The following is a 21,971-nucleotide window of genomic DNA, read 5'->3' as shown; positions in this document are numbered from 1 at the left end:
TATATTATGATGGAACAAGTGTGCACATCCTATATACCTGCCTCCATTTATTCTAGGCTGGGAACACCTCAAAAGTAGTAACAAAGACATACTATGGATTCCATAAATAAATTTATCTTACCAGCAACATGACAGCTTCCTAAAGTCACTGAAACATCATCTAATGCCACCAGGCCACAATCCCAAAAGCTTCTGCACCAGCTAACAAACACCACCTGAAATGTACAGACACGATATGTTAATCAACTTAGTCTGTGAAGATCTCCTTTTAAAAAGTCATTGCAGTCCACATATGATAATAGGAACAATGACTTGTACTTTTTCAGTTTTCTGATTCTGAGTTATCGGACGTTTGTTCATTTTTTGGTGCTGGTCAGCGACCGTAATATAGCAAGAAGAAAATTTTAATTCATTACATATCTAGTATAAATCAGTAATAAACAACACCACTATTTCTATCAATTGATTAATATAATATCTGACAAATTACTAGCCAGTCGTAGTCCTAGCCACTTCTGCCAGCAGTGGGCTTACTTAGAAAAAGTCTCTTTCTGTCTTTTGTATGTACTAATGAAATTACTTTAGTCACAGCCTTGAAAAAGAATTCCTGGAGGGATTGCTGTTAATGCCCAAGACCACTATGAGCAAATCATAAATCAGATTCTATAATAAGAGTCATAAACCTAGAACTAAGGAGCATAATTCATACTAATTATAGAATTTTGAATATTATAAACCATACACTAAATTCTAGAAGGGTAGCCCTGTTAGGGCCTAAAAACCCTAAAGGCACCAGATCCTGTCTGATCTTGGAATCTAAGGAGGTTCAGCTCTAGGCAGTATTTGGATGAAAGACAAATGTTTTAGATTTTTGACACCAATAAACAAGGCAAATCACTAGTGCCTTAGTTTTAAGTCTGCAACCACTTATCATTAGTTGACAGAAAAGCAGTCTACAGTATCGTATTGTACTCAGATTAGTATAAGTATTAGATATGTAGATCCTATTTGGCCCAGTACCCAGCAGGAACTATTGCAGCTAATCACCATTGTGGTCTATCTCAGGTAAACTAGAGGATGTATTATATGAGCAAACTGATAACCAACTATGTACAAAGTACCTATAACACACTAGAGAATCCCACAGTCTCCACCTTGTTCCCAGTAATTTTCTACTCCTGCATTAAACGGTTACCCATAGATAACCATTTAATATCCAGATCTCTTTCCATTTCATCCAGATAAAATGAGGCAGCAGACTGACTCAGCATCTGGGATAAGAGATAAACTGGAAAATAGACAAATTGAGAAGTTGTGATGCCAATGAGTCTTTGGCCACTGCAATAAGAGAAGATCAATGTCTTTTGGATATAACAATCGACAGCCAAGAGGTTCTGTTTTTTTACAGATGATGTGACTCTGGCACTATCGAATCAAAGAAATCCATCAACACTTAAATATATTCCAAAAATGTGGCCAAATATTTGGTCTAGATATAACTCCTTATATATTCAACATGTCAATCTGAAATATGAATTGTATAGATAGGACAACACTCAATAAGGTGACTGAAATTCCTATATTTTTAACTACATTGTCTAGATGTAATAATATTCTCCATAGATTGTTTAAATTGATCAAACGAAACAATGTTCTCCTAATAAAATCCATTGGATGGAAGTTAAATAAATGGGGGAAATGCAATGTCTTAGTTGGACCATAGAGCCTCAATAAAAATGACTGTTTCCCTTTAGATAAGCTGTTTTTCTTTTTTCAAACTACACCTATATCTTTTTCTAACAGAATGCTTTCTCTGTGAAAGAAAAATACTGAATAAATTTATGAATAAACAAACGTTTTAGAATAACCAAATCAGCAAGGTATAGATCTACTGCAAAACAAGTCTGGAAAATGCAAATTTAAATGTATACTTTGAAGCTTACCAACTTGCTTAGATGATGAAAAAGACAGTGTTTAGATTTGGTCTTTATTCAGAATTGGCAAAATGTATATTGATTTGAGTCGGAGGATTTCATTTGTTGGAAATCAAAAACAAACATATTTAAATTTATAATTCTTTTATGTGCAAAATCTTTATCTTGGCCGAATTGGAGGAAACATTTACTACCATCCCCTTTAACATTAACCCCATTTCATGCTATAAATCACATGTTAAATGCAAGGTCCGCGAGCCGAATCTGACCTGCCGTATGTGGCCGACCAGATGCCTGCCTACAGTGCTTGTACTCCTCAACATTGGACATTATGTTTGGATATAATGGGAGTTGTGATACAATCACATCTGGAAGGCTGCAGTTTGTTCTGTTTAGAATAGTGTGGTTTGAATTTAGATATCTGGATAAGATGTCTGGCATTAAAATGTCATTTAACCTTTCCTCAACCTCGGAGCCACAAGTGCTGTTGGGTTGTAATTCTCATATTCCCCAGTTGGCACGGTGGATATTCAAAAGTGATGGGAGTTGTCATTCAATAACATTTGGGGACCCAAAATGGGTAAAAACTAAAGAGCCATGACCACTATGTAAAAAAAAATTATAGTTGGCCCTCTTTGTATTCCCAGACTCTCCATCCATGGATTCAACAGCCCTTTGAAAGCAACAATAAGGCTGATGTGGCTCTTGATGAACATGACTTTGACACTCTTGCTATAAATAATAGTTAGAGAAAGATTTCAAATATATGCAGTGCCAGCACAAGACTTGGTGCCTGAAATAGAACCCAAAACTAGTCAAGTTATTTTGAAAAATGACAAGGGGAAATTTCTATTCCTTTCTCTGTCAATAGAAATACAAAATAAATTATTAACTATTAGCCATGCACTTCTAACATCCAAAATCCACTGGCTAGTTCATTTTGTAGATAGTACCACTTCTGCTAGATAGTACAACTTCTCCAACAAAAAAGTCTTTCCTCATATTTAAGAAAAAGAAGAAGCAGCAGCAGCATAAAAACATTTACTGGCTTCTTGCATGGGATTTGATTCAATGATATGGAGTGTCCCTGAACCAATACCATCTGCCACCAGAAACATATGGTACTGGCATACTTTTCATGCACATTGTAAGGAGAGATACAAATGCTACAGCCATCTGTTTTGAATGTTACTACATGATGAAAAAAAGTTTTTAACAGTTTCCTTGTGTGTGTGAATAGCATATGTCAGTAAGAGCAAACGCAAACAGTGACATAACGCAAAAACACTGGGAGAGAGAGAGAAAAGAAAAGTAAATTAGATAACATACAGAACAACAACATGATAATTTAGTTAGTGCAAGTAGCATGGCTTGACATTTTAGATTAGCACAATGAATGTACACTGAAAAACGCAGCACGTGGAAAGTATCCAAATACAAAGAAACTATAACTTTATAAGTGTTTCTATTATTAAAGATATCAAATATCCAGCATCCTAAGATTAAATGGAGCCAGATTATGCAAAAGCCTTTCTATCCATAGATTTAAAACAAAACAATTCCAGCAGGAATGAAGAATCCAGGTGGGAACAAAGTTCTGAGAGGAAGGTTACTTCTCAAATCACTGTATACAATCAGTTACACAGCAATCAGAGAGGCTACCCGATCACAAAGCTAAATAGTCTCCTTGGCTGCATCTACATTGCAGAATTAATGCAGTTCAACACCATCTTGACTCAATGCTATGGAATGTCTCTTTGGCAGAGAAGGTTAAAGATCTTGTAAAACCACAACTCCAGTGATTTCATAGAATTGAGCCATTGCAGTGGTGTTGAACTGCGTTAATTCTACAGTGTAGATGCACCCACTGAACACTTCTACTACTTAATGAGAACAAGAATCCTGCTCCTGCAGAAAACAAGTGCTGACTCGACGGAGTAAAACTAGTAATATAGTGCCCCTGTCTTTAAACCAGTGGTTTCCAGTCTGTGGCCCATGGACCACCAGTGGCCCCCAAGGACTAAAATAGCCTCACCATTACTACACTGTTGCAATGAGAGCGACTGGTCTCATGAAACCCTCTTATAGTGCCAAGGCAATGGTTATGTCAGGACGGGAGAGGCTGACTACCCACGAAAGGCCCAACAACAAGCCCCCTGAATGCTGCTTCTCCTCCTCCCTCCCCCTGAGTAGAGCCATTCCATATGGCACCTGGAAGTGGGGGGGGGGGGGCTTGGTGCCTTCATTTCTAGGCCTGTTCTTGGGTTTTTTTGGGGTGCTGATTCAGAAACCAAACCGAATCTAAAGTTGACCAAAAACTGAATCGTAACCCTTTTAGTACTAATGTTGGAGAATGTGGTTCCTGGTCAAAAAAAGTTGGGAACCACTGCTTTAAACCTTTTATCTTAGTAATACACATGATTGCAGATTTTAAACATGGAAGTTGAAGGCTTACTTTGTTGCAGGTCCAATGACTACTTCTCAACACTTTGTATTTTGCATTTTTGATACATATTTGCTGTTATTCCACTATATGTATCTTAATTTACTACTTATACCTATAAATTTTGTTTTGAAATGTTATTTTTCCCACCAAATATTTCATTGATGCCAGTAGCTAGTTTCCTGTACAAAATTTTGTAGTGCCAGTGATTGCTTCAAAGGGCCAGTTCAAACAAATCCTTCCAAAAAATTACATAACCTTAGACACAGGAGTTCTTTCATTGGTCTGCTATATGTCTTTCCCAAAACACAGAACAAATGTGTTCATAGAAAACGTAACCAAAATACTTAATTATGATCAGCATCTTATACCTGTTTTAGATAGTATTCTTTATGGTAAGAGAAACTGTGGCCCATGTTTTTGTTTTTAAAAATACTTTAAACATTTTTCCACCTACACGTTTTCTAAGAAGAGTCTTTAACTACGCTTCTGATTCTCTCACTCCATTTGACATTCAAGGATAGCCAACAGTCAACTTGGCTGCCAGGGTCTGTTTATGATATTCACAGACAGCCAAAAATTAAAGTTACACAAAATCAACCACAGGCTACATCAAACAAGGACTAAGCATGAGCTTAGCATTTTTGCTTGCAGGACATTTCCCTGCAAAGGATTCATGAATAGGAGATGTATTGAATTGAAGATTTAAAATGTTAATGTCCACATTGGCAATAAGGAGGACCAAACCAGTTTTGCTTCCTCTATGCAGGTTATATGAAAATAATGAAATATATGAAAATGATTAAATACATGAAAATGTAATATATGATCATTTTCATACAAGCTGCATAGAGGAAGCAAAACTGAGTTCTCCCTTCTTATTGCCAGTGTGGCCATTAACATTTTAAGTGTTTCTTTTTGTTGCCATCATAATTTGAAACCCCACATGTTGATGTAAAGTGCTCATTGCCCCTCACTATTGGCTATGCTGGATAGGAGTTATTGAAGCTGGAGTACAATAATCTCTAGAGTAGGGCTTCTTAAACTTTTTTCTTTCCGAGACATTATTATGTATATAAAATTGGTATAAAAATAAAACGCTGATAACAAATCAACATTTGCAAGACTTGCTAAACTGACTGATTTTATGGAGTACAGTTGAAGCATCTCTTACAAAGTCCACTGTAAATACTGCACATTGTTGTTAACAGATTTGTGTAAATGGATGGTATTCAGAAAACTTTTTAGTGGTACCAATTTTTTCATGACCTCAACATTGAGCTTAAGAAGTAGTGCTCTAGAGGACCACATTCTCTTTAGCCCTCATCTACATGTTCTTTATTCAGGTTCAGTTACACATATCAAGTGTTTCTTTTTTATGATTAGTGACATATTTTTGCATGCATAACACTTAACATGAGGCCATAGCAGTGTGAATTACAACAACGAAGTCAGGCAGGCTCCCTCCCTCCTATCCTTCTGTAGGAAGGTTAAAACTTGGTTGTGGGCCCAGGCTTTCGAATAAGAATCAGCAGCGCCAATTATTATTATGTACGCCAGAACTCAATTGACAGACCCAGTCTTTTGAACTTGAACATGTCCATTTGTATTTTAGAATGTTTTTATGAATGTTGATGTAAGTTAATAATTTTTAATCTGATTTATAGTGTATTGTATAATTTTTATATGTGTGTTTATTGTAAGCCGCCCTGAGTCCCCTCTCGGGTGAGAAGGGCAGGATATAAATGCTTCATCGCTTGGCCTTCTTTCATGCAAGCTACAGCTAGCACATCACATCTGCATCACAAAGGCCAGTTCTGATGCAGGTTTTGCAAGACCAATTAATTCCACAAAGTTTTGAATTGTGACCCCATTTCCATCATCCTTCAGTCAACCAAACATGGCTGGTTGCCACATTGCTAGTCTAAAGTATCTTCTATATAGCTGAGTCTTTTCTTTCTTCATTATTGTATTTTAAAGCATGAGTAATGTTCAAACTAAAGCAAATAAATAATGGCTAGAATTCCTCTTCCCAAGAAGATAATAGGCACCCATTTTAATTTGATGATGTGAGTATGTGTTTCACTTACAACCAGGAAAAAAAATATTTTTTGGATTACAGATCCCAGAATCCTCCACAACATCATAGCTATTGACAATGTTGGCTAGGAAACACTGGAAAGTATAGTCCAAAACAGCAATTTTCCCAAGCTCTGTTCAGAATGCTACACATTTATAGTTGCTGTTTCTGTAGTCACATTTCCATCTGTGAGGGAAAATATTACTGACATCTCCTTTTTAGCAACATTTCTGATGAGTCACATAGAACAAAGTGAAAACAACAGCTACCCAGACCAAAAGCAGTGGTTGTTACCTTGCAAGGCATGGGCTTTTTGAAGGTGATTTCAGCCTGAGTCCAGACTCCTCTGGGAGTTTCTAAGACAGACCAGATTTTTTCTTGAACCACATGGTTCTCTTCAAAGATGTACACAGCCAAGGTATCCCTCATTTTGAAAAAGCCATGTAAGGCATAATAAAACCGCAGACAATACTGTGTATTTCCTGGCAGAGTGGGGCTGTACAAACGTCCAATGTACCCAGGCTGCGAGGTAAACTTTGTGTTTGCCATCAAGTAGTAACCTGCAAAAAATACAATTTAAAAACATTTTAATACTCTCTGGCATTTACTCGTCACTGCAGGGCACGTCTAGGCATTTTGTCAGACGCTGGTACAACAGAAAATTTCCACTGGCAATTTTGCAAGTCATGACCGCTACAGATTATATAATATCATGCCTCTTAAGAAGCAAGAAAATGTCCTAAATACATTTTCTGCCATCAGTATCTTTTTCAGTTGCACTTAGCCAATTTCCAGATGTCACTGGAAATTAACACATTTGGATAGCATGCAAAAAACATTTCGTTTTCTACTTCCTGGCAGTATTGGATTGACTGGTAAGATGTATCAGTTGCAAAGCCACCACTCCCTGACTACCGGGGTGACACAACTTCACATAACACACAGTTCCCTCTTCCACCAGAGTTTTAAACAAGTAGCACAATAAGAAAAAAGAACACAAGGCTACACAATTTTAAAATAAATATACATGCATATAACCAAAACAAAGAAACAAAGAAAATATATACTTCAGGTACATTTCTCTCAAGCCAAAAAATTAATACATGCACTAGGACTTGAAAGAGTCCAAGTTCTAGACTGAACTGAACCATGAAATTCAGTGGGTGACTTTTATGCAGTCATTCTCAGCCTGATCTCACAGGCTAGTGAGGATAACACTGGAAAGAGGAAATCATATGTGCTGTATTGAGCTCATTCTGTAAAAAATTGATTATGTATGTTACAGTTTGAATATTTCTCATCCGGAATTGTGAAACCTGAAACACTACAAAATCCAAAGTTGTCCACATGGATATCTTTGCTTTTCGATAGCTCAGTGTACACAGACTTTGTTTCAGGCACAAAATTGTTTAAAATATTGTGTATAAAATTACTGTCAGGCTATGTGTGTGAGTGTATATGAAACAAAAATGAATTTCATATTTAGACATTGGACCCTTTCTCCAAAATATCTCATTATGAATGTATATGCAAATATAGGTATTCCAGAATCTGAAAAAATCTAAAACCCCAAACATTTCTGGCACCTAGCTTTTCAGATAAGGGATATTCAACCTGTACTAACCAATAAATAATTAATACAGGAAAATAATAAATGAAGGTACATGGGTCTGACTAAATCCATTTTATATCCTATTACTATGTCATTGACCATAGTGTTCATGTAACTTAGCCTGGCTCTAAAGTACCATTCCACCCCTCTTTAACTAGAAAAGCTATTTTGAGTTTTATAAGCTGAAGCAGCAATACATCGATTATACGGAGGAGGGTTAAATCAAATCTGGGCCTTGTATTCCATGCACCATTTTGTCAAAATCAAATTGATTGTGAGTAGCCCTTCCAGTTAAGTTACCTAACGCCCAAAGCAAGAGCTTTTGTATAAAAAGGCCTTCTTTCCTAAATAAAATAGTGCTTACTTACCTCACCTGTGATGAATCAACACTAATGAATTTTGGTTTTGAACCAGAAAGTCCTAAACTATGTCATGAATGTGCTAAATGGACTTACGGAAACCTCAATCTCTCACTCTCAAGCCACTATAAAAACAATAGGACACAGTAGGCAACTTGTGGCCATCAAGATGTTTTTGGACTGAAATTCATAAGCCTTATCTGCTACAGCCTATGGAAAGGGACAATAGAGGTTGCATTTCGGGCCACATGGTCCCCATCTTCCTGCCAGTTTCGTAATAGTGTAATTTTCCTGGAAGCAGCAGAGAATACATATCTCCAATGAGAAAGCATTTTGAACAGTTTCAGCCTTTTAAAAAATATCGGTGTTTCACCAGAACACAGTATTGCAGATTTTAGGATTCATTCTTCCTTTCTTATGTATGTGAAAAATCAGTGCATGACTGTACTTTCAGAGGTGTATATCATCAATGAAAATATTTAGCATGAAATGCTTTTTCATTGTAAGGTTAGCAGAAGTTCAAGAAGAATACAAGGCCTTTCTCATTATAATTTTGGTTGAGTGATCTCAATACAACTGGGATTCTTCTCCAAAATCCTGTTGGGAAAATTCTGGGGTGTTTCGGTCTCCCACAATGCTTGTTTTGGTAACTGAGATCTGATCTGAAATACTCAGGCAGTTCACTGGTCTGTCCTACTTTTAATTCTCACCAGGAGGCTTTTCTGCTTACCCATGCCAGTTGTATGGTCACCTGGTCTGTATGCATTAGGCTTTACTTTCACCCTGCTCCAGCCAGGGCCATCCATGTGATCTTGATAAAAGTTGCAGAGATCATCCTCAAAATTGCAACTTGCCTGTATGGGACTGAAGGAAATTTCTGAGATGTAGAAGAAAGAGATAGAAGGGGGAAAATGGACCTTTATGGTTAGCAGGAAAATACTGATGTACCAAAAACAAATAAAAAACAAACAATTGTTTTTCATCTCAGGAGTGACTTGAGAAACTGCAAGTCACTTCTAGTGTGAGAGAATTTGTCATCTGCAAGGACATTGCCCAGGGGACGCACAGATATTTTGATGTTTTTCAATCCTTGTGGGAGGCTTCTCTCATGTCCCTGCATGGGAAACTGGAGCTGATAGAGGGAGCTCATCCCCACTCTCCCTGAGTTGGACTCGAACCGGCAACCTTCAGGTCAGCAACCCAACCTTCAGGTCAGCAGTCCTGCCAGCACAAGGGTTTAACCCACTGCACCACTAGGGGTTCCAACAAATAAGACAGGATCATTGATTTTTTTTTTGTTCTGATGGCTAATTTGTCAATTGCTAACAGGTAACTATATCATGACTGCACAAGAAAAACATCCACCTGTCAATACACACATGTCTGCTCATTAGACCAGTAGGACAACTTGACATTTTAAAGTACCAAGAATGATTGCATTGACTAGGATGCAATTTATTACAGCACATTCAAATTCACACAACAAACCAGACCAGAAAGAAGTAAACAAATAAGAACATAGGTGCGCATGAGGGATGTCATACCTGTCTCATTGCTACAGAAAACCGGAGAGAATGAAATGTCATCTAGAGCAATATATCCCCCTTTGGCACTATTAAAAGCAACTTCAAAAATAATCTAGGGACAAAACACATGCACAATTATTTCATTACTGTATCATGTTTATTTCATTGCAGCATACATAAGACATTTCAATGTGTTCCCATTATGTTTGGGTTTCCAATTATTACCCAAAGTGCAGGTTTTGATTCTGATGCTGCCAGAATTCTTTACAGAAACAAAGTATTTTTTTTTAAATTCCCCACCATACTAAGAGAAAAGAGAGCAACAAGAAATATCATTTTCAGACCATATTACTGGCAAACCATATGACATGTAAACCTACAAATCCGATGACCTTACCTCCATTGGGTATGGAGCACTGAAATCAACTTCTCCTAAAACCCAGCCATTCTTCGTGTAGCCGCCTGCTTTCCAAAGCTCTTCATAAAAGCCATTTATATCTCTCATGTAGATGGTAAAAACAATGCCATTATCCTGCTGCACTTGGTAATAAAAGGACAAACAGCCCGACATAGGCGCCGTTGTTCTAGGGGAGACCAGCTGAGCCACTTCCTGGAAGTGCTTGACATAGAGAGAGTCTACATACATGTAGTGGCCTAAAAATAAGAGAATTTTGTTAATCCACAAAGATACGAGTGTCTAAGTGGAGTAGGTATTTGATGCATAACATTTATGAATAATAAATATTAAATATATAGCTGCGAGCTTCTTATAAATGCCTGTATTAATAAAATTGGAAAACTTTGTTTCCATTCTTGAATATGGGTTGTTGTTTTTTTAATCAAACCCACGATAAGAAAAGCAATAAATCAAAACTGGTCTTCTTGTATTCTTTCCTTTGTTATTGTTGGGTGCCCTCAAGTCATTTCCAACCATATCACTAGGGTTTTCTTGGCAAGATTTATTCAGAGAGGATTTGTCATTTCCTTCCTCTGAGGCTAATAGTCAAGATCACCCAGATGGTTTCCATGGTCAAACAAGGATACAAGCCCTGATCTTCCAGAGTCCTAGTCTAACACTCAAACCACTGTGCCATTATGATCTCTTCTTTCCCCTTGTTAATCTATTGTAAATCATTGTGATGACTGTGTCTAATAAATGATAAACTTAAATCATGAAGAATATTCAACTTGAGGTAGTCCTCAAGTTACAAATGACTCATAGTTAAGAATGGGGGTGAGAAAGAAACCTATCTCTAGGTAGGCAAATTCACTCCTGAAAGAGTTATTATCATGGGGAAAAGGTGTCTCCACTGAAGCTGTATCACCAATCCTTGTTTCCATAAGAAGCGAAATTTGTTAAAATCCAATTATCACAGAGACAAAAAGTGATGTGAAATCTTCTGAACAGCGGTACAGACAGCAAAACAAACATCACAGGGGTGTTAACAATTCCCTATGCAATCCAAAACACACACAAACACATATATAGCTGGAGTTACACTTTAAAATGTGCCTGTTCTAACTTACATACTTGGGGACTGCCTGTACTCTATTTCGAAATAGCAGGGGTTATTTCTTTCTGAATCTTCTACAAATCTATTGCGAGCTTTGCCAATATTATATGATGTGACCAAATTATAGCTTATGCCAGAACTATCCAGGTCAAGGGGAATATATGGCATCTCTTTAAAAAAAATCAATAAAATCATAAGGAAGCTAAGAAAGAAACCGAAGATTTGTCAGATCAATGCACATAGTAAAATGTGGCTCAAAATACTCAAGCAGAATAGACATTTCATAGATAAACATTTTTGTGTTGGTTTGTGTGTTGCTAGGGAGGAGCATTTTACAATACTAGCAGCAGTAACAGGCTAGGGTTTTTCAAACTGTTCACTTCAATTATTGGACATTTCCACCTTGGGTTATGAGAAAAACTTGGCTTGACAGTTAACGCGTCTTTTATGGCCTTGGCAAATTCCTCCTTCTCTATTCACCTCCAGCAGTTTTCATGTTGACCATGATTTGTTCTGAACGTTTTTTTTTCCTTTTTAGTGCTAGTAATTAGCAAAATCTAGGTTGAATTACAGAAAGCAAACTTTTTCAAAGAGAATAGTAATTATTTTTCTAGAGACCATTAATGATTAACCCTCCTCTTTGGTGGAGCAAAAAATTTTTTTGAAAATTTTCAATTGAACTTGGAACAATTTTAAATACATGCACACATTTATATAAAATGAAATGCGGTGAATGGGATTTGCATTAAATATGTAATTTTAGAAATGTATATATTTGCTTCATTTGCACGATTTCTTCTTCCTCTACTAGTTATGAAAAAAGACTAGAAGCTGAAGATTAAAATTCATCCCTCATTATGGAAATTCTATTAAGGCTTATTACAAATTTAGAGATCTCACCAGATAAGGCCCTACACTGCTATCATGTACAAAATACAATTATATTGCATCTGTCATGAGAGCTGAAACCAGGTTTAAATCACATCTTTTCCCTCTGTAAAATCCACACGCTGTGTTTGGGAAACTGACCCCATTTAATGCATGCACCTTTTATATATTTATCCTTTCTATGCAAAGGGCTCTTGTCACATCTTTGAGACTAACTGAAGGAAAGATGCTGGTAGCATCTTTCCTTCCAGAGCTCTCAGCAGCCGTATATCTCCTCCTCCTCTCATGTGTCTCCTTCTCCTTCCCCTCTCGTGTGCCTCCTTCTTCTTATTCACATGTGGCTGCCCACCACCCCCATGCCAACCACCGCCCTGCACCAACTGCCCCTCTGCAGCCTCCACCCCCCACACCAACTGCCCTTGGTCTCCCCCCATCCCCTCCCTCCCTGCCCCCCCTAGCCTGCAATGCAGCCCCCACCACAAAAAGTTCGCCCATGCCTACCCTCTAGCTATTCTAAGTTGTTCTCTGGGGTTCTGCGATTTTTTCAAATGCCTCCAAAGCCAAACATGCACACATAATGAGGTATCAATTCTACCTTCCCTAACTCTGAAGGGAACCCCACCCCCCACCCCCACCCCCCAAAAAAGAATCCTAAAATCAGATTATATCAGATCTAAACAGTTTTCCAGTCAAAAGCGTGAAGCTGACTTTTCATTATATTAAAAAAGCCATGGAAATAATCAAAGTCTGTTGAATGAGCAATTATAGCTTCTGGATTTGACATCTGCTTCGGTTTTAGAGCCAAATGCATCTGTTGCGCTCAATCTTTCCAGTGCACAAATATAACACTTTGTGGTTTAACATCCCCCAAGAGCCTTCTAATTCAGACTTTAGGAATCCGTCTAATCCTTGCTTCGGAAGAAAATACTGAGGGCACAAACTTTTCCAGCAAGACAATCATTTGAAGGAGAAAATATATGATTTTGATAGAATTAACTTCTAAATTGGGATGTAATATATCCAAATATTCCCTTGATCATTAAAAAATACAAGAGACTAATTTTATATTGTGTAGCTTATTGAGCTTATTACAAATACTATTGTGATCTCTGTTTAGGAGGTGCCTCCCTTTTAATACTTGTGAGAAGAAAAAAATTAAAGAGAAAATATTTTTTTAATGTACATATGCAAAGGAATTTTATATCTGGTAGCACTGCTTCTGAAATGGTTCATTTTAATATTCCTCTCTTTTTCAATTAAATAAATTAAAAGTTATCTTTTTATTTTACTTTGATTCATTTCATGTGGTTGGATCCAAATATTCCCTTCTGCAAACAGAAGGGCCCCAAAGGATCCCCCACAACAGTATGGGATCTAGCCCTGAAGAGAGAAGGGATTTGTGAAAATCACCTTCATATGCCTTCTCCAGCAATGCATCCCATGAATGTCTTAAACCTACCCATGGGAAGTTGGCTCCAACCCATAAGGTCATGATCACCGTTAATTTAGTTTATCCACACCCAATAATACATGTCCTCTCTCTAGGCATTTTCTAGGTTTTCCATAGTGACTGTGTAGTCCCTTCATTTCAATAGGTGTTGCTATTATCCATAGTTTTGTGTATCCATATGAAGTTCAGGAACGTATCTCCCTTAGATGCATGGGTTATATTGTATGCATCTGCAGCGGAGTCTGAATGCACACCACACTGAAAAAGCAGAGTTGTATCTCTTTTTGAATAAACCTCTTCATATGAATATCTTCCCACAACTCCCCAGAACAAGAATATGCAATACACTTCATGGGGTTCAATAACCAGATGCTTCCACTGAAATAAATGGATAGGTTTAACACTCTAGTATTTCTTAAGATAGTACCTTTAGCATTTTTAACACTGCTGTAAGAGAAGGTACATACTTCATTAGAAACAATAAAGATAAAAATGAAATTACTGTTCTCATCATAAATTAAGATAATTTGAGTTTAATTTTATTCATGTTCATTACTCTAGGACAGTGGTTCTCAACCTGTGGGTCCCCAGGTGTTTTGGCCAACCACTCCCAGAAATCCCAACCAGTTTCCAATCTGTTAAGATTTATGGGAGTTCAAGGCCAAAACATCTGGGAGCCCACAGGCTGAGAACCACTGCTCTAGGATAAATAGCTGACAATATTATAGAGAAATTGTTCTAGGATCAATGCCTGGATGTTGGTGTTTTCTGAGAGAGAGGCCCTCTTTGTGTTAAAAATGCTATTCACTGATTCATTTTGCAGTTTTCCCCTCTCATCTTTTATTTTTTCAAGTGCCTTTTCTACATCCTGCACTATGTAATTGTTTAAAAAGTCATTCATGGCATACTTGCATTCTAATGTCACAACTCAGAAAAAATCCCTCCATCAGATGAAGCTATGAATTAAAATGCTTTAAAATGTAAGTTAGCCCTCCCCATTGCAGGTTTAATTTTTGCAGATTTATTTGTAGGTTTGATTAATATACGCTCTAAGAATCTCTAGTGTAATTCTACGGTCAACTTTCTGCTGGACACCTCTCTAGGAGGATGGAGCTATATTAGATGGCATAAAGAAGTATTCTCTCAGTGTATGTATGTATGTGTGTGTGTGTGTGTGTGTGTGTGTGTGTGTGTGTGTGTATATATATATATATATATATATATATATATATATATATTAGCTGTGCCCGGCCACGCGTTGCTGTGGCGAAGTCTGGTGGTATGGGAAATAAAGTATGGAGGAATTGGTGGTAGTTAAGGTCAAGGGTAAAGGTTTTCCCCTGACATTAAGTCCAGTCGTGTCTGACTCTGGGGGTTGGTGCTCATCTCCATTTCTAAGCCGAAGAGCCGGCGTTGTCCGTAGACTCCTCCAAGGTCATGTGGGATGACTACATGGAGTGGCGTTACCTTCCTGCCAGAGCAGTACCTATTGATGCACTCACATTTGCATGTTTTCAAACTTCTGGGTTGGCAGAAGCTGGGGCTAACAGTGGGGGCTCTCTCTGCTCCCCCAATTCAAACCTGTGGCCTTTCGGTCCAGAAGTTCAGCAGCTCAGCGCTTTAACACGCTGCGCCATCAGGGGATATTATTTCCTAAAGGTTGTGAATATACAATTTTTCTGATTGGTTTTTTTTGTTTGTTGGAGGCAAGTATGAATGCTGCAATTAGGAAAAATGATTAGGATGTAATGGCCTTGCAGCTTTAAAGCCTGGCTGTTTCCTCCCTGAGTGAATTTTTTGTTGGGAGGTGTTAGCTGGCCCTGATTGTTTCCTGTCTGGAATTCCCTTGTTTTCAGAGTGGTGTTGTTTGCGATATTTTATGTGTTTCTACTGTCTGTGGCCCTGAGAAAACAGGATTTGCCAGACTTTGATGATGGGAATACTTTGTTGGGAGGTGTTAGCTGGCCCTGATTGTTTCCTGTGTGGAATTCCCCTGTTTATTTACTGTCCTGGTTTTAGAGATTATATTGTTCTGCATTATTCTATCCCAGAAATTATTTCATATTAAAGAAGAATCTCACTTATCCAACATTCGCTTATACAATGTTCTGGATTATCCAACGCAGTCTGCCTTTTCATAATCAGTGTTTTTGTAGTCAGTGTTTTAAATTCATTGTGATATTTTTGTGGTAAATTTGTAAATACAGTACAGTAGAGTCTCACTTATCCAACATAAACGGGCCGGCAGAACGTTGGATAAGCGAATATGTTGGATAATGAGGAATTAAGGATAACCCTATTAAACATCAAATTAAGTTATGATTTTACAAATGAAGCACCAAAACATCATGTTAGACAACAAATTTGTCAGAAAAAGTAGTTCAGTACACAGTAATGCTATATAGTAATTACTGTATTTATGAATTTAGCACCAAAATATCACGATATATTGAAAGCATTGACTACAAAAATGCGTTGGATAATCCAGAACGTTGGATAAGCGAGTGTTGGATAAGTGAGACTCTACTGTAAATACTACATAGCATTACTGCGCATGGAACTACTTTTTCTGTCAAATTTGTTGTATAATATGATGTTTTGGTGCTTAATTTGTATAACGATTACCTAATTTGATGTTTAATTGGCTTTTCCTGAATCCCTTCTTATTATCCAACATATTCACTTATCCTGCCGGCCTGTTTATGTTGGATAAGTGAGACTCTACTGTATATTGATAATCTTAAATTATCTGCTTAGAACTGGATTATATGAGGCCCCTTCTTCACAGCTGTATAAAATGCACACTGAAGTGGATTATATGGTAGTGTGGAGTCAAGATAATCCAGTGCAAAGCAGATAATATAAGATTATAAATGGGTTATATAGCTGTGTGGAGGGGCCTTGAGTCTACACTGCCATATAATCCAGTGCAAATTAGATAATCTGTGGAAGAAGTCTAAGTGAGGCCTAAATCTGCCTGTCCCCTAACTGAAACCTGGCTGTCCCTTGGTTGCTAGGCAACCAAGTGGGCAGAGATTAGCCCTCTAAACTGGCAGCCATTGGATAAAAAAAATTATTGCTCTCCCTCTAATTAGGACTTTATTTTTCTTTTCTTTTTGTTGTATCAACCTTGAGGCGTGGATGATGGGTTGTGTTGTCAAATTTTGAGGTTGGGGGGCCTGTACTTTTGTTGTTTTGTGAATTGCCGTGATGCCATCACTCTTTTATATATATAGATGTGGGGTTCTACTTTATAGATATCATGTATATCTAACACCCGCAAATGCAGATGAGCAAGTATAGTATCTGCCATTCTGCAGTCACTTAGTGGGAGCGAGGCAGCTAGCAAGACTATGTCTTGTGTATTACACCTTATTTCTCTTATGTAGATTGCAAATTACCATATAACAACTCTTCAGGGTTGTTATAATCAATGGTTTTATGTTACATTGTATATTTTAAAGTTGTTGTTTTAGGGAAATGGAATTTAGCGCCACTGAGCACCTTTGTAGCTGAAGTATGGAGTAAAAATTATCTAAATTAAATAAATAAAAACCACACTTTTCTCATTTAATACTAACTTCTCTCTCCATTGCGTCTTTTTGAGTAACTCTTGCTTACCATATTCATTATTAAGAGTGTGATCTCTTGGAAGGATGGACTGGGAATTTCCAATGTTTCCTCCACCAACAAACCAGTTCACATTGGGGTTCCAGCGGTTCATATAACCACACAGATGGTTCTCTTCAAAATTACATTCTGAAATTTGCAAATACTATAATTGAATCTCTGAGAGCACAATCCATAAATATCACAGTGCTGCTAAACAACTGGAGTATTTGGCACAGCCAGCTCAGTGTACTGAATCTTTTAAAAATTAACATTAGTACACAATAATTATACTTTATTCAGAAAGATAACCAACTTATAAACATACCCCTTCTTATCTGTTTTCATTATCACCCACCTTTTCAACTGACAACCAAACTGTCAGTAGATATTGAGTATAAAAGATGAGGTAGTAGTAGGCAAGATGAAACCTTTATGTAAGTACAGAGATCTAAGACTTGAATCCTCTTGTTAATCTCAACTAGAGCAGACTTACTGAATATGCATAAACACATCACACAATTAATAAATGTGTGTTAAAGGGTCTTTGGCTTATGGATTTTAAAAATAGTATTGCTAGTTAAAAACCCAGTATAATAGACTCCTAGAATACCTGTGGATAAGTGTATTAATATTATATCAATCTGCACTAGTGCTCTTTTTAAAAGTAGTATCACAATTAAACACAAATTTGTAGGCAAATATTACAACAAGCAACCTACCTATGCAGTAGCCAGTAGTAATTTTAATTTCAAAAATTGCTATGCTGGCAAAATTATCTCTTCCCAACACACCTTCTAATACAATCTACAAAAAAACCAAAGAGAGAGAGAGAGAGAGAAATGTTAGGTACTAATTTTTTTCTCAAAATTTGTTAAAATAAAACAATGTAAATTGTAGGAGCTGATTAGGGCAATGGGTCACTGGGGAGAATATATTAGATGTTTAAGATGTATTGGATGAAAGGAATAACATCAATATATAAATGATCAGAAGCTGAAATTTACTAAATGCTGTACTTTGTTCCAAAATTATGCTTACCTTATATCTGTCAGTACTATTTCTAATATCAAGACTAGCAATGAGCCAGCTCTCTGAGGGTTCAGTAGTTGTCCAAAGTAAATGATCAAAACTTTCTCCTTCCACCCTGAGGTACACATTTAAAGTCGTAGCATCTGCTGCTAACTCTGAAGATGTGGCAATTTGGTATATAAGTCTAATACAGCTCCATTCTTCTGTAGAGAGTTCAGGACTAAGTAATACAGCTGAGTCACCATCTGTACCTTGTGAGGTATCCACAGAAATGTAATGACCTGGAAAACACAAACAAGATTACATTATTACATGGAAAACTATGTGCTACATATAATTTTGCATTATAACAATACAGTTCCTTTCAGGTTTTTCTAAGTAGTCAGAGATTTTAGGAGCTGTGGCCCATAACATCTGGAGGAGACCGTATGAGGTAAGGTTGGTTATAAGATATTTCTCCCAAACATTGTAAAAGATATTTAGAGTCCATCTACATGCATTGAATGAGTTGGAGTGGTGGTGGTGAATGAACCGCATGGCATCCATGTGATACATGGGGCCCACTTGCATCATGTGGATGTCATGGAGTTCATTCATCACTGTTCAACTCATTTGGCCCATGTAGATATACCTAAGTGTCACTAAGGCCACTTAATAAACTGTATCGCATATTTAAAAAGTCAGGGATAAATAAAAGGTATAATTCAACACAACAATAAAACTATTTCCCAACAATATTGCAATATACAGACAGGTCTGAGAAACATATACACATAGTGTTCTTATCCAAATGTTTACATATATAATACATAAGTGTTTACAAGTGTACAAATTGTACTTTTGATTGTTTATGAATGGAGATTTCTACAGTGCACCTTTCTTTCACAGTAAAGGTGTCTAAACTCACACTACATAAGTATCTACAGAAGAGGACCAAGACAAAAAGAAGCCACATGTCATGCAGCCTTAACAAGCCATACTTCCATAACAGTTACTTCATTCACTGTGTTCTCTTTCCAATACAATTAGGGCAATGGGTCACTGGGGAGAATATACATCCTAAACCAAAGAGCAACATGTTTTTGTTTTTCATTGGCAAAAGGCTCATTCAGGACAGTTGCCAACTAATCCCATTAGTTTCAAGGCATGCCAGAATCAACTACAGAATCAAATAATGCACACATACATTATAAAACACAACGCAACAGGGAATCATGTTTTACAAGACATATTTTTGAAATTTTATAGTGTGAGTATAAACAGGAATATGGTTTTGAATTCTTCTGCATACTTAGATTTCCTACAGAAATAAATATCTTGTTTCTTCAGGTGGGGCACTACCGCATGAAAATATTTTTCTGTAGTATTCATATTTTTTCAGTAATCTTCACATCTGAATCAAAGTCCTGCAAATTTGTAAAAATAAATTTCCAAGTATACTCGTAACCGTAACTACCCTCAACATAGCTATATAAACTAACTAGCTTGGGTACCCGGCGTTGCCCAGGTTATTTGAAAAAGTCAATTTTTAAATTGTACAAAATGCCTAAAGTTGTGGATGAACAACGACTCACATCTTGCCAGGTTAACACCGAGAAACTCCATCAGTACTTAAAATTTGTAATGTTGGGCAAGTTTGCTCTAGATGCATCATCAGTGGGGTTCAGTGTGCTCTCAGTGTGCTGTAGGGTAAACTACAATTCCCACTATGGTGAGTCAGGCCCTCAAAGCCCTTCAGTAGGTTGAGTTAGTCATGGGAATTCTGTGTGCCAAGTTTGGTCCAGGTCTATCATCTGTGGAGGTCACAGTTTCTCTGATTGTGGGTGAACTACAGCTTCCAGAAAGGAAGATCAGTTCCCCCAAACCCCTCCAGTAATCAAATTTTGGCATATCAGTTATGTGTGCCAAGTTTGGCCCAAATCCATCAGTGTTTGTGTTCACAGTGCTCTCTGGATGTAGGTGAACTACAACTCCCCAAAATCACGATTAATTTCCCCCAAAGATGTCCAGTATTTTTTGCTGGTCATGGGTGCTCTGTGTACCAAGTTTGGTCCACTTCCATCTTTGGTGGAGGTCAGAGTGCTCATTGATTGCAGGTGATCTATAAATCCCAATAAGTACAACTCCAAAATGTCCAGGCCAATTCCCCTCAAAACCCACCAGCACTCAAATTTCAGCATATTGGGTATGCATGCCAAGTTTGGTCCAGATCCATCATTGTTTGGGTTCATAGTGCGCTCTGCATGTAGGTGAACTACAACTCCTATAAATCCCTCTAAAGACTGCCAGTGTTTTTTGTTGGTCATGGGAGTTCTGTGTGCCAGGTTAGCTCTAGGTCCATCACTGGTGGAGTTCAGAGTGCTCTAAGATTGCAGGTGAACTATACATCCCAGTACCTACAACTCCTACCCTGTTTCCCCTAAAATAAGACATCCCCAGAAAATAAGACCTAGTAGAGGTTTTGCTGAATTGCAAAATATAAGGCCTCCCCCGAAAGTAAGACCTAGCAAAGTTTTTGTTTGGAAACATGCCCGCCGAACAGAACACCAGAGCATGCAGGATCGGTAAATGTATGTACCATAAAGTGTTGTACATGGGAATATTGGTAGTAACAAGAAATTCTTGATAGGATTCACAGTTCGTCTGGTTATGCTGGTTTATGATGACAACTACTGTACAGTATATAATAAATGTTCATTTTTTTTTTTGTTCAACAATAAATGTGAATTCTTCTTCATGGAAAAATAAGAAATCTCCTGAAAATATGACCTAGAGCATCTTTGGGAGCAAAAATTAATATAAGACACTGTCTTATTTTCAGAGAAACACATACGTATCATGATGAATTCTCCCCAAACTTCTCTAGTATGTTCAGTTGCTGATCAATTTCTCTGTTTGCTGTGTGCCATAGAAAATAATAGAAAGGGTTAAGGGAGAGGCGGTGGGTGGGTTATGCAAATTCCACACAAATTGAGAGAGTAAGAAACACTGTGGTGTCTGTGGTGGAGGAAACACATAAACTCTAGGATGAAATCGTCCCTGTATGAAAGCCTGCATTTAGGTGATAGGCAGTATGGTGTTCATGGAGTACATTGGCAGAGCTCTTGTACATATTCATAATGCTCACTGTAACCTGCAGTATCATTGGAGGGAGGGTACTAGGAGCTATAGCTGTTTGTGGAGGCAGGAGTTTGTCTGTATTAGTGGACACCCTGGCACATACACACATACATATTTCCACTTTTATTATGTGTATAGATGTGATGAAATGGAAATGAATAGGATGTAAGTATACCTTAAAGACTTAAATTAGGAAGGAATACACCTCCAGGCAGAAAAAGATAAACACCATGTTTTTTCCTTAAATGTTTCTGAATAGTTTTTTAAAAATCTGACTGCTTTACAAAAAGCCAGTTAACATTCAATTTAAAACAAAAGGATCCTTCCAAAACAATGTGTTTATCCAAGAACAACATATGATTATCAATGTAGTTTATGCTATAAAGACATGTTGCAATTGAAGG

General features: G+C 37.4%; 1 protein-coding gene across 2 annotated transcripts in view; it reads right to left on the bottom strand.

Moving 5' to 3' along the window:
• mamdc2 (MAM domain containing 2) overlaps nucleotides 1–21,971 on the bottom strand; it is a 73,196-nt gene that overhangs the window by 7,941 nt on the left and 43,284 nt on the right. For both annotated transcript variants that reach the window (XM_008103299.3, XM_008103298.3), the window contains exons 3-10: nucleotides 18,457–18,728; nucleotides 18,138–18,222; nucleotides 17,428–17,565; nucleotides 10,352–10,608; nucleotides 9,973–10,066; nucleotides 9,159–9,305; nucleotides 6,752–7,017; nucleotides 122–215 (exon numbers count right to left, since the gene is read on the bottom strand). In XM_008103299.3, the coding sequence (XP_008101506.2) occupies nucleotides 122–215; nucleotides 6,752–7,017; nucleotides 9,159–9,305; nucleotides 9,973–10,066; nucleotides 10,352–10,608; nucleotides 17,428–17,565; nucleotides 18,138–18,222; nucleotides 18,457–18,728 (1,353 nt within the window). The remainder of the gene's footprint in view (nucleotides 1–121; nucleotides 216–6,751; nucleotides 7,018–9,158; nucleotides 9,306–9,972; nucleotides 10,067–10,351; nucleotides 10,609–17,427; nucleotides 17,566–18,137; nucleotides 18,223–18,456; nucleotides 18,729–21,971) is intronic.

This window comes from Anolis carolinensis, chromosome 2 (assembly GCF_035594765.1).
Source record: "Anolis carolinensis isolate JA03-04 chromosome 2, rAnoCar3.1.pri, whole genome shotgun sequence".
NCBI classification, from domain to species: Eukaryota; Metazoa; Chordata; class Lepidosauria; order Squamata; family Dactyloidae; genus Anolis; species Anolis carolinensis.
This window is presented reverse-complemented; position numbering and strand designations above follow the sequence as displayed.